At 38.3% G+C, this 18,156-nt stretch overlaps 1 protein-coding gene across 2 annotated transcripts in view; it reads right to left on the reverse strand.

Moving 5' to 3' along the window:
* Nucleotides 1-2,814: 2,814 nt before the first annotated feature.
* The window catches only part of Med13 (mediator complex subunit 13), a 124,942-nt gene continuing 109,600 nt past the window's right edge, over nt 2,815-18,156 (reverse strand). For both annotated transcript variants that reach the window (XM_045159209.1, XM_045159208.1), the window contains exons 24-30: nt 17,941-18,083; nt 16,809-16,967; nt 16,513-16,698; nt 16,083-16,231; nt 13,096-13,269; nt 9,699-9,799; nt 2,815-6,814 (exon numbers count right to left, since the gene is read on the reverse strand). In XM_045159209.1, coding sequence (XP_045015144.1) covers nt 6,682-6,814; nt 9,699-9,799; nt 13,096-13,269; nt 16,083-16,231; nt 16,513-16,698; nt 16,809-16,967; nt 17,941-18,083 — 1,045 coding nt within the window. In that variant the 3' untranslated portion in view covers nt 2,815-6,681. The remainder of the gene's footprint in view (nt 6,815-9,698; nt 9,800-13,095; nt 13,270-16,082; nt 16,232-16,512; nt 16,699-16,808; nt 16,968-17,940; nt 18,084-18,156) is intronic.

Here is an 18,156-nt window from a genome sequence, read left to right on the forward strand (position 1 = left end):
TCTTCAAGCAAGTCTACTGAAACACTGTATCATTTGAGGGCTTATCACGCAACTTAATATTTCTGTATAATGAGGAGCAGCAAAATAAAGTTGGCGGGTTTTTTTTTTTTTTTTTGCCATTTTTTCGAGGTAGGGTCTCACTCTAGCCCAGGCTGACCTGGAATTCACTATGGAGTCTCAGGGTGGCCTCGAACTCGCAGCAATCCTCGTACCTCTGCCCTCCAAATGCTGGGATTAAAGGCGTGCACCACCATGCACGGCTTAAAATAGTTTTAACAGCTTTTTATCTTCACAAAAAGCCATTCTTTAATACAGTTCTGTTGGCTTACTCCTGAAAGAAAAAAAAAATAGCTGGAAAAAAATCCATTTCCTTTGTTCTTGTAGAGAATAGACTGAGTTCTTAATGCTCATTAATGCTCAGTCCAGGTCAGGCAACTCTTCTACAATGGACACAGACACACTGAAAATGACCAAATAATGAAAGAGTGCCTCATGACACACACACACACACACACACACACACACACTCTCTCTCTCTCTCTCCCCCTCCCTCCCCCCTCTCTTGGGCTAGAGTGAGTTCCAGGTAAGCCCAGGCTAGAGTGAGACCCTGTCTGAAAAAACAACCCCCTGCCGGGGGTGATGTCACATGCAAAGCAGAGGTAGGAGGATTGCTGTGAGTTCGAGGCCACCCTGAGAATACACAGTGAATTCCAGGTCAGCCTGAGCTAGAGTGAGACCCTACTTTGTAAAACAAAACCAAAACAAACAACCAAAAATCCCACCAAAACGAAAAATTTCTTGTTATTTTGGTTTATGTAATACTGTTTTGACTTCTCTTTTGTGAAATGGTCTCACACTAGCCTAGGCTGACCTGGAACACACACTGTGACTCAGGCTTCACAGTGATCTTCCTACTTTTATATTAGCCTCCCAAGAGCTGGGATTAAAGGTACTTGCCAGCACACCTGGCTTGAATTTCTGTAATCTTAATCACATGTTCTTGGGTGTGTATGTGTATGTGTTGGGAGGTGTTCAGGAGAAACCTGGCTTACCTTAACTTAGCAACAGAACAAAACTTCACTATAATACCTTGAGCAAAGCCTGGACACTTTAATTCAACATGCTTAAGAGATAATGGTTCCCTCTAAATAAACGTATTCAACACTGTATTATTTCAAAGGTTGTTATCCGTACTAGTTTGAGTATAGCTCAATATGTGATTCTGCCTTTAACTTGAAGTAGCTTTTCTTCCTGTAGATTTCCCAAATACCTACAAATGACCACAATATGCCAAGGATTTCTGAATAATTCCTATTGTTACATTACTGGTTTAAGCATATTGTCTTAATAAATGAGCCAGGTGTGGTGGAATTCACTTGGCAGTAAGGAAGGAAAATGAGTTCAGCGTCATCCTTGGCTACACAGTGAGTTCAAGGCCAGCCTGGACAACATAAGACCCTGTCTGAATAAACTCAGATTGCAAAAAAAAGATAAAAACAACTAAAAAAAAAAAAAAAGCAAAAAAAAAACACGTTGTCAAACATGTTACCACATTGATTTTAGAAATATAATAATGTTTATACCTAGAGCATAAAAATAAATTGAGGTATTTGTGTATAAAAATAATATGCTACTGATACCAAGAGGTCATGAAAATTTCCATGAGTAATTTATTAATTCTTTCTACAACATTTCAAAATGCTCACCATTACTTCCCATATTTTACCTCTCCGTATTCTTCACATTAAAAGAACTCACATGGAGAATGCTAGCAGGAAGTTTTTGCCAGAGAAAATGCTCAGGGGAGGAACCAGCTAACATTCTGGGATTTCACAGCCTTGGATTACGCCAGATAGAGCACATGGGTCACAATGTAAAATCTATCTGCTTAACGGAAGGAACATGCCTATCTCAAATCAACAAGTATGAATACCATATGCATAGTACAAATATTTGTTTTAAGCTATAAAAAAAAAAACACCTCATTTCCTTTGGTAAAAAACAATAGGATTTTTCAGATATTGGCTTTCTTATTTCTTTATTGCAAACCTGGGAATTGAACCCAGGGCCTTGTGCATACTAGGCAAGTGCTCTATTATTGAGCTATAATTTACAATCCCAAGATAGTTATTTCAGGACTGTAAACTACAATAGAAAAGGTGGTATACAGCAGTAGAAACAGTGAATACCCTTCCTCCTGAAAAAGCTTCATTGCATAGTTATAGTTACTCATACATAATACTAATTTTAGAAGGTAGAAATAAAGTAGAAGGAAACTATGAGACAGAAAATTCTATAAGGTACAAAGTTTTCATCCCATACACCTCCTTTTAAAGGATCATTTAAAAAAATTGCTGGCAGAAACTATTTTAAAATGACCACAGAAAATTTGAGTTATGTCTTTAACTTAAGTCTAGACAAAAATATATTATACAACTGTTTACAGGGCTTAGGCAGAGCTATTTTTGATGAATTATTCATATCTGAACATTTTATCACACTTCAAAAACACTTATGTGATCAAATAAAAAGTGTGTGCTAAGCTGTAAATATTTGAAGATAGCTTTTTTGGCTAGAATGCCAACATGAAACCCATCAGCCTAAAAGGAGCCCATTTACACAAATATGCAAGTAACCTACACATTGTAAATTGATCTAAAATCCTCTTTAAAAAAAAAAAAAACCTCAGAAATTAAAAGCTCATTCACCATTTCTAAATTGTACTCTTCCCTTTAGGTGACACAAAAATATTGACCCTAGTTATTGCAAACTTTTAAGGTGGAAATAGTATCAACACAAAGAGACACCACAATGAAGGCTTCATGAATAATTTATTCCATTTGAAGTTTTGTTTTTTTTTTGTTGTTTTTTTTTAAAAAGTATAAACCTTTTCATTTCCTCAATCACAATTTGTACAGCTCAGTGTTATGGCATTCGGCAGCAATAGTGTTTGTTCCTTTTTCTATTTCTTTTGTTGTTTTTTTTTTTGTCACGTTAAAAAGAAAAGCAATTGGACCATATTAAATGTCACTGCTAAACAACAACTTTAAAACGCCCCTTCATAAAGTGACCAAGCTATTTTGAGAGGGTTGGTGCTGACATGTCCAGTAATGACGTTACAATTTGTAGTTTAAACTCAGTAACTTTTAGGTCCACGAATCCAGTTTACCTTAAAAACTAAAGCTATTTGAAAACTGCATGAGTATATCAACCTGAGGAGTATTTTAGGTCCCAAATCCAGTTTTTAAATTTATACTCCACAAAAAATAAAATAAAATAAAATATTAAAATAAAATACACATATAAGATTTTAAACCATAGTTCTGGGCCCATTAAAACACCAAGAAAAACCAACAGGTTAAGAGTTCCAGATGATTTGGGGGGATGGGACAAAATAAAAAGGTTAAAACATTTTTCTTTAATTTAGACAAACTAAAATATTAAGAGGAAACCCAGACCAAAGTATCACTCAAGCAACATTAAATGTATTAATAGACGAATATGCAATGCCATAGTGGGTGAGTAGCAAATTATATGATGCAATAGCATTTAAGAACTTTTAATCTATTCAATTTGAACATTTTAAATAATGCAACATAGTATTTTGATATTACAGTATTAACATAGTGCTTGATTAAAGATCTGCAAATCTTTGTAGTAACACATTAAGTTAAAAAATTACCTCAGACGGTAAATATGAAGACAAAAAGAGAAGATTTCAATACAGTGATCTGTGCCATACTGACAATTGAGTACGAAGACAGCTGAGGATAGGTGACTAAGTAGTAAGAGCTTAATTTTAGTGGTTTAAGAAAAGTTTAGAAATATTTAAAAATTACAGCTATTTTAAAATTTAAGGATTACATATAAGTACACTTGGTGGCCTTCTGGCCAAACAATAAGGTGTACAGAAATTTATTCATACAGTGTTAATTCACAGTCCTGATAACTGAATGGCTTGCATAAGAAAGGTATGGCTAGATGTTTCAGACTGGCTGGAAGCAGACATTATATAACTAATCTGTTTAAATGCCAAAATACTGAACTCTCACCCTGCTTCATAATGGATAACTGCACAAAAAACAGATGTTAGCACTGGAATGAAGAAGTCAAGGTGTTGTTAATTCACTAGTAAAAGTATATATTTTTCTTACTTACATAAATAAAACAAAATTACCCATATTTGTCTATGACAGTGCATTAGTAAGTCAGATCCATCATCTTGCACAAAAGGCTTTTTTTTTTTCTGAAATAAGTCAGGTGACCTTTTCAAATGGCTATTTCATAACCTTCTATTTAAGCATGAAATAATGCATATGAAGGAAAGAAAAAATATGACGAGTAAATTCTGTATATTTGGGAAATCATTCCTGATTATCAAATAAGAAAGAACTGTATGCTGGGTTCCCTCTTGGCTCCATAAAGAAACTGCCAGGGAATAATTTTTTTAAAAATTGCTTTGCAGACTGAGGTGTGGTTACCATAGGTTAGTGGTTTTAAACAACTGAGATAATAACCTTTTATTTTTAAGTCATTATTGAGCTAAATATAAAAAATGGGTAGTTTTAATAGAAATTCCAAATAAACATCATTTCCTTCAAATCTCAGATGTTTCATTTTTCTCTAAAAGTTCAGAACAAAACATGTCAATATAATCTGTGATGTGTTAACATGATCTAAAAACAAATGCAAAGATGTGGTCTTTAATATCAAAGTGTTTTTCATTTAGATTGTATTACTAACAATGAAGGAATAATTGAAAACTTCTGTCACCAATTGTGTTTCTTCATAGAAAAAACAAGAGTTGCTAATGTTTTTATATACTCAATTTAAAGAAGGCATACTGTTCATAAGAAAGTGTTATTTATGCTAAGCATACAGTATTTACAAAACAAGTTTCAGTTTAAAAAAAAGACACTCAATTAAGAGTTTTGTAAATACAATTGATGTCTTTTGTCAGTAATGACTGAACATACAAATAGGAATTTTGATACACTGCTTCCAAGAAAGACAGGTAGACTTATCGACTGTGAATTCAAGTCAGCAATGCAAGTGGGAGGCTCACATGGGCTCTCTCTTATGAGCAGCACTGTAGAAAAGATTTTTTCAAGGGGATAAAGCCTGCATAAAAGCAGTTATCTTGGCATGTGCAAACAAGGGGAACGTTGTGTTGAAGGAAGGGGTGAATTAAAGTCCCTAAAATTCAAGTCCCTTCTTTAGGGAGGGGAGAACCTCCTTGGCGTATGCCCTACCTTAATTTGAGCTGTGTCATAGAAAAGTACAGACTCTAGTGTTTGGGACTGCCATCTCCAAACAAAGAAAATTTAATAAATAAAAAGGCAAAGGGAAACAGTTTAGAAAATGCTTCTTTCACTAGTGGAATAGAGTCTGAACACCAGAATTCACTGAGAATCTATTTACACCACAGTTTGATTGCACACACACCCACGCACCCACACATATGCATACTCTCACACCCATCCCCGATCTTTAATTTAAAAAGAAAAAAAGTCAAACAATCAAGAGTGAATGCTCTTAAAGTAATTTGTAAAATGCCTAGAGCTGGGCTAAATTTCAACCTTATAACAGATCCTGCAGATAATTCCATAATTAATAATATTCCCATGCCTAAATGTACCACTGTGATACTGAAAAAAAAATTTAAGAATGTAACATTAAACACCAAAATTAGTTTAAGCATTCAGTAGCAAATGTTTTTCTTGTAAAACTAAGTTTCTTTCACTGGAAATGGCCTGAAATATTAGTCATAGCCCTAAACCATAGTATAAAATATAACTGAAGAATTCTCATTTTATTCTAAGTTAAACCACCTAACAATATCACGTGTATATTGCCATCATGTTATTCTGTAAAGGTGTGATATATAAAATGCTGTAAGACCCGGTACCTTTCAATTTATAAACACAGTGAACTTCATTACTGTACATGTACTCTGCAACTACAGCTTAGCTGTAAATCCTCCACACACCATGGTATGGACATTATTCCCCTCAATCCCTGTTAAACTGTACATGGAGACAATACAAATTTACTGTCCCACCCACCCCTTACAAAAAAATAATACTCTAAAAGCAACCCTACTGCAACTTTTTAATTAAGACGATTACATATATTTTAGACCAATTGCTTTAAAGCAAGAAGGCAGTATAAACCTTCTAGGAAAATTTTTATAAAAGAGGTTAAGAAATATAAGACAATTTATACATTTAAAAACTTACAATAAATAAGAGATGCAGGCATTTTTGAATACTAGATACTATAATCCAATACAAGAACATCTTGATGTTCTAAAGCCATATGTTGAAATTCAATGTTCCTCATGTTTCCTCTCCATGCTTTTAATAATCATTTAACATGACTGGGTACTATGGCTCATTACTTTTCACAAATACTGTGACCGGAAAAAAAAAAGTTAATTTTTGCTACGAAAATGTTATAATACGTTTTGAATAATCAGTCATCATCCTAAACAGTTCAGTATAGTCAATGAAAAATAGGGTTATAACCCTCCCCCCAAGTCAAAACAATATTTGTTGAAGTAATAAGAATTAGACCCCATCACAAATGACTTTCATTGAGAAGATAACTGTAACTTAATCCTGCAGCAAAATATGCTTTTTTTTTCCTGTTCTTTTCTTGCACAGTTCCATCAAATGAAGATCACAGCATATTCATGATAAAGTTATATAACTGATTCAGCACCACAAAATGAATCGGGAGACATGAGCGTCTGTCCTGGACTGCAGGGTCACAGGTTAGCCAGGAGAGTGCATTGTACTGTTCCAAAACAAACCTGCAAAGCAAATCAACCACGTAAGTCATGCATGTGTTTCTGATGTAGACGATGGAAATACTTTTAAATTACAGTATCTAAGGGTCAAAGTCACTTGACTTGTTTTGATTCAAAGTTTTGTTGCCCAGGCTTGCTTTAAATTTGTGATCTTTCAATGTCAGCCTTCTAAGTACAGAGGCAATGTGAAGCCTAAGGACCCTGGTTCGAGGCTCAATTCCCCAGGATCCATGTAAACCAGATGCCCAAGATGGCGCATGCATCTGGAATTAGCAATGGCTGGAGGTCCTGGAGTGCCCATTCTCTTTCTATCTGCCTCTTTGTCGCTCTCAAATAAATAAAATAAACAAAAATACAAGTACTGAGACAAGTGTGAACCACCACAACCAGATAGCCAAGCCTGCTGTATTTATTTACTTTTTAAAAAATATTTTTTTTCTTTTTTCTCTTATTTACAAGAGAGACGCAGAGAGAGGGAGAGAGGGGAAGGGAATGGGGCGGGGGACAGATAGGATGGGCACACAAACTCCAGGCACATGCCATCTAAAGTATCTGGCTCTATGTGGGTCCTGGGGAATAAAACTCAGGTCCTTAGGCTTTGCAGGCAAGTGCCTTAACTGCTGAGCCATTTCTCCAGCCCCAACAAGTTTTTTATTTTTTATTCGTTTGAGAGTGAGAGAAGGACTAAAGAGAGAGAATGAGTGCACTAGCGCCTCCTGCCGCTGCCAATGAACTGCAGATGCATGTGCCACTTTGTGCATCTGGCTTTTGGTGGCTATTGGAACTGAACCCAGACCATCAGGCTTTGCATGCAAGTACTTTTAACTACTGAGCCATCTCTCTGGTACATATTTATTTTTCTTTTTTTTTTCTTTTGATTTGGCATTTTCTGTGGGTAGTATGTGTGGTTTATAGTGTGATGTATTCATGTGTATACAGATGTATGCACCCTGTTTACAGTTGTGGAGGGGCAAGAGAAGAATGTGGGTGTCTTCCTCTATCACTTATCCACATTTTTCTTCAGATGGAGTCTGTCTTTGAATCCAGAGCTAAAGTTTTTGTGAGCTTCACCAATTCCCCAGGCTTCGCTCCCTGCAGGACTGGGTTACAGACATGTGAGGGCCCAGCCGGCTGCTTACATGGATGGCCATGGTGAGCAGCCAGCTGGGCCCTTGAGCTTGCGTGGCATGCTGTCACCTGCAGATCTAGCACCCCAGCTCCTAATTTTTTTTTTTTTTTGAGATAGGGTCTTATACTGTAACCCAGGTTGCCATGGTACTCACTATGTAGTCCAAGTCTCAAACTCATGGAAATCCTCCAGCTTCAGCCTCTTGAATGCTAGGATTACAACTGTGAGCTATCACACCTAACTAAAGTCACTTTATTTGTTTCTTTCATTTTGTGTGTGTGTTTTAATTTTATTTATTTACTTGATAAGGAGGGCCAGGTAGAGAGAAAGAATGATGAGTGTGCCAGGGCCACCAAAAACTATAAATGAACTCCAGATGTGTGCACTGCCCTAGGCATCTGGCTCATGTGGGTACTGGGGAATAGAACCTAGGACCTTAGGCTTCGCAGGCAAGCACCTTAGCCACTAAGCCATCTCTCCAGCCGTGTTTCTTTATGTGTGTATGTATTGTTTTGGTTTGGTTTTGAAATAGTGTCTCATTCTGAAGACCAGGCTGGCCTTGAATTTTCAGTGATCCTTTTGCCTTAGCCTCCCCGGGGCTGGGGTTATAGGCAGGAGTCACCACAACCAGCTGAAGTCATATAGAAAGAAAATGTGGAGGATATAATATAGAGCCACCTTGAGGAGACTAGTAACTAATTTCATAACAATTATATTCAGGCTGGGGATGTGGCTCAGTGCTAGAGCGCCTGCATATAAGCATATGCAAAAGTCTTAGGTTTTATCCTTAGCAACAACTTAAAAAAAAATCGGGCTGGAGAGATGGCTTAGCAGTTAAGTGCTTGCCTGTGAAGCCTAAGGACCACGGTTCGAGGCTCAATTCTCCAGGACTCAGGTTAGCCAGATGCACAAGGGGGTACACACATCTGGAGTTCATTTACAATGGCTGGAAGCCCTGGCATGCCCATTTTCTCTCTATCTGCCTCTTTCTGTCCTGTCACTCTCAAATAAAAAAAAAAAAAATCTTAGCTGGGTGTGGTAGTACATGCCTGTAACCCCAGCACTTGGGAGGCAGAGGTAGGAGGATCACCATGCATTCAAGGCCAACCTGAGATGACATACTGAATTCCAGGTCAGGCTGGGCTAGAGCAAAAGACCAAAAAAAAAAGATTACTCAGGAGCTGAGGAGATAGCTTAATAGATAAAGCACTTGCTGTGCATGGGTGAGAACCTGAATTTGGATCCCCAGTACCCATATAAATGTAGATGAGTGTGAGGGCCTGACTGTAATCCTAGCATTCCGAACGCAGAGACTGGGGTCCCTGGGGCAAGCTGGTTAGCTAGACTAGCCAAACTGATGAGCTCGGGGTTCCAGTAAGTGAGGTGGAGCGTGAATAAGGAAGACACCTGACATCAACTTCTAGCCTCAAACATGTATGTGCACACACACATACCTGTAACATACATATACAAAAGATAGTCACGCTGTTAACTATGAAGAGTCATTCCAAATAATACAGCTTAGCTAGGGATGTAGCTCAACACTGCCAAGCAGCACAAGGTCTTGCACTCAATGGATAACATGGCAATACACTCATGCCTTCACATACTACAAACCCTCCTCATAAATAATACCATTTAACCACAGATCCAAAGACAAAAAGTTGTAAACTCTTGCAATGAGAAACACATTTAGGACTAAGCATTACATTCTATTATAGCTGCAATGGAGACTACTTCATGGGGAAAGAGCTGTACCTGAGGACATCTGAAGTCTGATTTGAGTCAAGTGGGTGGGAGTGTTTACTGTGAAGCAGCTCATCAGATTGCACTGAAGGCACGTGGAGGTGCAAAGAGGCCTAAAAAGGTAACAAGTAATCAGTCAGTAATATAAAAAGAAAAATCTGCTCAGTTTTCCTTATTCTCTCGATGTCTCTTCCTTGATGCAATATATCCCAATACTATGTTATGAGTGGAAGCCACTACAAAATGCTTGTTCTCCTTGCTGAAAACTTGTATCCAAAACTTGTATCCAATCTCCCTACTTCTTTTTCTTCAGCATTACTGCTTTTGAGACCTTCTAAAACCCCTTCAAAGGATTTTCAGTTATGTTTGAATCTGTCCAAGTGTATAAAGGAAATAAAGGATGCACTACACTGCTAAACCTGAGCGTAGTCTATTCCTAGGTTGTACAGAGCTGAAGATTCTGGAGTCATTCGTAGATCGTAATAATAAAAAACGTGAAAGGAGTAGTAAGTTGCAAATATATTACAAAGTTATAAACCTTAAAGAAGCTGACTTTGGTAGAATTCTTAACACTCCAATACAGTATGCAGATGCCTTCTTTGCCCAAGAAATTTGTTAAGAGGCCTCCTAACAATTAGAACACACCATATAGGCATGGCATGAATAGTGGGAGGAAGGAATGTGTACTGTTCTTCATATTTCAGTTAAATAGAATAAATTATCTTATCTATAGGTCAGTATGTATAACAGTGTCAACATGTAGTCAAACAGTAGTGATGTTCCCCACAGAAACTCTTGAGAAAGCTCAAAAGGGACTCTTCTATGTAGGTGCTTTTTCCCTTGCAATTGTGTGTGTATGTATACCTTCTTGGATGGTGTGCTCAAGAACATAAGTAAACATGTATGTTTAAACTGTCGACAAACTCCTAATTTATGAGTTATAAACAAAACTCTCACCTGGAAGATTAGTATAAACACATATTGATACCAGTTCTCTAATTCCTGTGATAAAATCTTTCTAACCACCTAGATAACAACCTAACTGATTTTTTCTTTTTTTTAAATTTCTTATTTATTTGAGAGCGACAGACACAGAGAGAAAGACAGAGAGAGGGAGAGAGAGAATGGGCGCGCCAGGGCTTCCAGCCTCTGCAAACGAACTCCAGACGCGTGCGCCCCCTGTGCATCTGGCTAACGTGGGACCTGGGGAACCGAGCCTCGAACCAGGGTCCTTAGGCTTCACAGGCCAGCGCTTAACTGCTAAGCCATTTCTCCAGCCCCTAACTGATTTTTTTCAAGCAAAGAGAAATACATCAGGTGGTTTTATTGCCTACAGTACAAAACTAAAATGGAATGCACAGGGACAAAAAGGTGAACAAAATTATGGTAAGTTATGCCTTACCTGGTAATTCAGAAACAGAAGTCCTAATCTTGTTACACTGTATCTGAGGGTGAATGCTCACTTTACACTATCCTTTCTGTAAACAAATATTGAGTAGAAAAGAATCTGGATAGTCCCTTGGACTTTTTGTCAAGTAGTGTTTCCTAAAAATAATATGCCCTGAACCACTAAGGTCATAAACTATGTAAATAGGTGTTAACACTAAATATTGGAAATACTATATAACCAATATTACTTACTGCTACTTCTCAGTGCCTTTAGTGTACATACATTAATTCTAACTAAAAAGAGAGCAGACAGTCTCAAAGAACAAAAGAACCCCTTGTTTGGTATAGACTGCAAGGACTACTATTCTGCAGAAAAACCCTTGGGAGGATGTTGTTATAATGAACTTTGTATGGAGTAATGCTAGAAGAATAAAATCCTTAACATAAACTAATAAACTCATTAACAGTCACTTCAAGGGCAGGAGATATGGTTCACAGCACTTGCCTAGCATGAGTTTAATCCCCCATTTTACCATGACAAGCAGTCAATTCATATCCTAAACTGTTGTGTTTTTTTTATGAAGGTGCTATACAAGTCCCATCATTTCATCTCAATGGCACTAACTCATTGGGATGTAAGGCAAGGGTATCAAGATTTAATACCAACATGTATAGAAGCCTATAGGTTCATTAACAACTATAATGTAATTCCAATAAATAAAATATCTGATGTTTACTCTGAGCAAGTATTTAAATTACCATGATTTATAAAAAAGAAACAGCTCATTTATGGTGATATATATATGGGTCAGATCTGAATTTATTATTTTGGAACAGTAGTAGCAGTAAGAGTAGCAACCAATATACAGTCTGCATATCCCATTTAACATATATCATTTCATAATTTATCCTAACTTCAATTACAGTACTTAGTAACACAAAATAAAGGTTTTGGTAAAATCCCCACAGACCTGAGAATCTCATTTCTTTAAAACTAACAGTGGTAGGGTCTTACTCTGGACCAGGCTGACCTGGAATTTACTACGTAATCTTAGGCTGGCTTTGAACTCACAATGATCCTCCTACCTTGGCCTCCCGAGTGCTGGTTTTAAAGGTGTGTGCCACCACTTCCAGCTACTCAATAGTTTTCATACAGAAATTTATACAAAACTAGGAACTTTTTAAGGAGATAATAGATAAAACCAAACACCAAAATTACAAAAAAATGCTTCAAATTTTTTTTTGTTTATTTTTATTTATTTGTTTGAGAGCGACAGAGAGAGGTGGCAGACAGAAAGAGAGAGAATGGGCGTGCCAGGGCCTCTAGCCACTGCAAACAAACTCCAGATGTACACACCACCTTGTGCATCTGGCTTACATTCCTGGGGAATCGAGCCTTGAACTGGAGTCCTTAGGCTTCACAAGCAAGCGCTTAACTGCTAAGCCATCTCTCCAGCCCACAAAAAATCTTTTAATCCTCGAATAATGCAGTGTAATGGAAGTATAGTGTGACTTTTGACAGACTGTATTTTTCAGGACTAAACTGTACTCTAGGAAAAGACAGTTTAAGGCATCTATCTCCCAGCTCTCAACTTTCATATGTGTAGTGCAGCTGAATCTACTACTAAAAGCAAGAGTTTCAGGAGTCTGACTTACGAACACCATGCAAACTTAATATAATTTTTAAAAACTTAGCTGTTTCTAAGCCGGGCGTGGAGGCAGAGGTAGGAGGATCGTCGTGAGTTCGAGGCCACCCTGAGACTACATAGTGAATTCCAGGTCAGCTTGAGCCAGAGTGAGACCCTACCTCAAAAAAAAAAAAATAAATAAATAAAAATAAAAAAAATAAAAAATTAGCTGTTTCATTAGATAACTCTACTTGATATTAGCTACGATACTTGTAATGTATTCAAGAATGTAGAACTCAGAAAACTTATACAACTTCAACTCCAAAAAGCCACTCTGTATTTCTTGGGATGCAAACAAACTGCCAACTAGGGTTAATTAGGAATATTAATACCTTAAGAAAAAGGGGACATTGATATTGTGCTTGAGGACATGCTGACCAGAACCAGTCAGGTAATGGACCCGCTTTGGCAGTTGATACAAAGTATCCAAGGGCCAATGGTTGCTGAAGAATATTAGTTACTTCATCATGAGATTCTGTTGAAAGTAGCCGATCCGTACCCTGACCCTTAAAAAGACAAAATTAAAAGTTCATTAGTTTATCTAATACATATAGGCAACAAATATCAATACAAAATGGGTTATAGCAGTTAATGCCATTATATTATCTTATCAATAAAAACATTGCAAGATACTGAAAATTTGAGTTATTTACTTGAAAATATAATCAGTACAGGGCCGGACTTGGTAGAAAGGCCAATAATCATTACTATTCTGGTGCTTGAGATTGGAAGATTCTGCCTGTGCTACAGCTAGATTCTGTCTCAAAATAAAAAGGGCCTGGGGACATGGTGGACTGGGAGAGCACTGACCTGCCATGTGTGAGCCTCTAATGTTTAACCTCAAGCCCGATGAAAGAAAGAAAGAATGCATGAATGAATAAATAATAGTATTAAAAATAAATATGGCCGGGTGTGGTGGCACTCGCCTTTAATCCCAGCACTCGGGAGGCAGAGATAGGAGGATCGCCGTGAGTTCAAGGCCACCCTGAGACTACAGAGTTAATTCCAGGTCAGCCTGGACCAGAGTGAGACCCTACCTCAAAAAAACCAAAAATAAATAAATAAATAAATAAGACTTCTAGCCAGGTGTGGTGATGCACGGCTTTAATCCCAGCACTCGGAAGGCAGAGGTAGGAGGATCACTGTGAGTTCGAGGCCACCCTGAGACTACAGAGTGAATTCCAGGTTTGCCTGGACTAGAGTGAGAACCTACCTCAAAAAACCAAAAAAAAAAAAAAAAAAAGGTAATGATAATGTCCATGATGAAATGAATATACGAAATGTTTAAAAAGTTTGAGCTGGGGAGATGTCTTAGCAGTTACAGTGCTTAGTGCTTAACAAAGCCAAAGAACCAGAGTTTGATTCTCCAGTACCATTTAATAAAGCCAGATGCAGGGGCTGGAAAAATGCTTAGCAGTTAAGGCACTTGCCTGCAAAGACAAAGGACCTTGGTTTGATTCTCCAATGGCACATAAGCCAGATGCTTAAGGTAGTACATGCATCTGGAGTTCCTTTGCAATGGGGGAGGCCCTAGTGTGACCATTCTCTATCTGCCTCTCTCTGTTTCTTTATCTCTGTCTCTCAAATAAATAAAAGGGAAGAGAGAAGGCTTAGTGATTAAGATGCCTGCCTATGAAGCCTAAGGACCCAAGTTTGAGTTCTCAGATCCCACATAAGTCAGATGCATGAGGTGATACATGAGCAAGGTCACACATGTGTACAAGGACCCAGGTTCAACTCCCCAGGACCCACATAAGCCAGATGCATAAAGTGGCACATGTGTCTGGGGTTCATGTGTGGTGGCTAGAGACCCTGGTGTGTCTATTATCTCTCTCTAGCCCCCATTCAAATAAATAAATTAAATGTATATAGATAGATTTAAAAAATATGAAATGTTAAATATAACTTTTTATATCCTAATGGCTCCTCAACCAATTCTTTTTTATTTTTTTTGTTTTTTTTGATGTACAGTCTCACTCTAGCTCAGGCTGACCAGAATTCACTACGGAGTCTCAGGGTGGCCTCGAACTCACAGCGATCCTCCTACCTCTGCCTCCCGAGTGCTGGGATTAAAGGTGTGCGCCACCAAGCCTGGCTCCAATTCTTTTTTAAAATATATTTTATTTACTTATTTATTTGAAAGCCAGAAAGAGATATATAGACAGAGACAGAGACAGAGAATAGGCATGCTAGGGCCTTCAGCCACTGCAAACAAACTCAGATGCATGTGCCCCCTTGTGCATATGGTGTATGTGGGTCCTGGAGAATTGAACCAGGATCCTTTGGCTTTGTAGGCAAATGCCTTAACCACCAAGCCATCTCTTCGGCCCTCTAGAATTCTTAACAATTACATTGCAACATGAAGAGACTCAATTAGTTTTGTTCACCTAGCACTATACAAACTAGTGTTATTATTAATAGTGATTTGGAATGCATTATAACAACATGTACTACTACTAAGTGATGTTCCTATCCTTTGGATTAAGCAATAAATTTTAAGTATTATTTTAAGGGAATAGATTAAAAACTAAAAGCATGAAAATGTTTGTTAGAGTATGATTTCAAATAGGAAAAAAAATTTATATGCCCAACATTTTGGGAACAATATAACAAATCATGGTACAGTAGCAATATTAAAAACTGGTTATAGGCTGGAGAGATGGTTTAGTGGCTAAGGCACTTAACTGCAAAGCTAAGCACGCATGTTCAACTCCCCAGATGCACAAGGTCACAAATGCACACGAAGTGGCACACACATCAAGAATTTGATTACAGTGGCTGGAGGCCCTGGTGTGCCAATTTTCTCTCTCACTCTTACCATCTCATTTAAAAATAAAAAGACAGAAAACCAGTTACAGTGATACAATCCCAACACAGAGGAGGCTCATGAGTTCAAATCCAGCTTGGACTGCAAAGTCTTGATTCTTTACTCAAAAATATATAAATTAAAAAAAGATATTTCAAAAGAAATAAACTCTTTCTGTATGTATGTATGTATGAATGAATGAATAAATGTTAAAAGGCCCAGAGAGACTACCTATGCCTGTGATCCCAGCACTTGTGAGGCAAAAGCAGGAGGGATGCTGCAAGGTTGAGGCTAACCAGGGATAAAGAGCAAGTTTCCCAAAAACCAAACAGGAAATCTATGAGGCAAAAGTGCATGATTACTCTTGCAAGTCCAAGGGAAAATATGATGTTTTATTTCACGAATTAATCCCCGGATGGATGGATGGATGGATGGATGGATGGATGGATGGATGGATGGATGGATGGGGTGAGTTATACTTAGATATGACACTGAGCTGTTTAATAGGTTTACCTTGCCAGCATCACCTCCATGGGGGTAATGAGATCCTGGAGAATGTACAGGAGATGCAGTTGGAGATGCAGGAAGGATATTAATGATATCAGGATCCAGATCATCTCCTGTGTCTAATAAATCAAAGATACCCATCCCATCTGCTCCATCTACACAGGAAAAGAAATAATCCATTTTTAATATCCCATGGTCATTTATAGTAAAGTATGAAAATTAATTTTAACTGAAATGGGGACAAGATTGGTGGCTGATGCCTGTGAGCCCAGCATTTGGGAGGCTGAGACAGAACTGCTGCTAGTTTGAGGTCAGCCTGGGGTACACGGTGAGTACCAGGCCAGCCAACTCTACACAGTAGGATCTTCTTTGGAAATAAGCAAACAACCAAGTGGAACAGAACTAACAACGAAACATCCAGGGACAATCAACGCACCATTGTTGGGATTGAAAGCTAAATCCAGATTTTCAGTGGTGTAAGTAGCTGAGGCTACTTGCACAGAAGCAGAAGTAGGGAATACAAGTATGTGAGTACATGATGTATCTTCTGGGGTGCTTAGCTGAGATGTCTGTGTATTTAGAGTGGTGCTTCTTCCAAATACAGAACCAGTAGACACAGAATCTAAGAAAATAAAGGTATGTTTTATTTTTTAATAAACGAGGAATTTTATATAACATTTAAAACTTAAGTACAAGGTGCATTAGATCTGGCATAAACCAAAGATAACTAACCTGGCATTATCACAAAGGAGCCCTGGGGCTCCATTGCTATCAAGCAAGCACTGAGGATGCTAGGAGAGTCTGCAGCAGATATACCGCACATTCTACACATGTCTTTGAGCCTTTTACTTTGAGACTGCAAGTTTCGACGACTCAGCAAACAGCTCCAATCTGTAGGTATCAACAATAAAAACAACAATGAACCTGCGCCATTGCTATGGTATAGGCTCAAAAGTCCTTAAAACATACAAGAATTGGGCTGGAGAGATAGCTTAGCAGTTAAATGTTTGCCTGTGAAGCCTAAGGACCCAGGTTTGATTCACCAGGTCCCACATAAGCCAGATGCACATGGAGGAGCATGCGTCTGGAGTTCATTTCAGTGGCTAGAGGCCCTGGCACGCCCCTCCCCCTCCCTGTCTCAAACCAACCAACCAACCTTTAAACACACACACACACACACACACACACACACACACACACACAGAATGCAGGTATGATGGCATACACCTTTAATGCCTGCACTTGGAAGGCAGAGGTAGGAGGACCACTGTGAGTTCAAGGTCAGCTTGGCACTACAGAGTGAGTTCCAGGTCATCCTGGGCTACAGTGAGACCCTATCTTAAAAAATAAATATTTAATAACAATAATAATAATAAAATAAATACACAGGAGTCATCAAGTAAAAAAAAAAAAAAAAAAAAATCTAATTGCTGATGCTTCCTCCCCACCCTGAGGTAGGGTCTTGCTCTAGCCCAGGCTGACCTGGAATTCACTATGTAGTTTCAAGCTGGCCTTGAACTGATGGCGATCCTGCTACCTCTGCTGACTAAGTGCAGGGACTAAAGGCATATGCAAGCACACCTGGGCACTGATGTTATTTGAATTCTGATTCTCCCCCCCCCCCCACAATTAAGTAAACACTGCACTCAATTGCAATTTGCTGAACAGAGGATGAATTAAATCACATGTTAATGTGGGGGTGGGGGACCAGAAGATAACAAACAGGAATAACTATTACCTATATAGTTCCTCTTTAAAAACAAAAGTTTTACTGATAATATTTATCATTCTATCCAGCACATACACCAAATGGGGGCAGGAGTAGATACACTAGCGCAAAAGCAAACCAAGAAGGCAGTTTTACCTCTCAGCTCTCCATGGCCAGCCCTTCCCAGGCGGCCGATGACAACTCTCCAGGGTAAGGAGCTCATTTGTACGAGCCCCAAGCACCACTCCCAAAGCTTCTGTAAACCAGATCTTCTGGCAGAACCCTTTTTCCGACGAGCCCTATTGAACAAATAAGTATTTCTCAAATTCACAGGACAACATTTCAAGCACGTGCCTTCAGCCCTTAAGTCAT

The sequence above is a fragment of the Jaculus jaculus genome, chromosome 9, assembly GCF_020740685.1.
Source record: "Jaculus jaculus isolate mJacJac1 chromosome 9, mJacJac1.mat.Y.cur, whole genome shotgun sequence".
NCBI lineage: Eukaryota > Metazoa > Chordata > Mammalia > Rodentia > Dipodidae > Jaculus > Jaculus jaculus.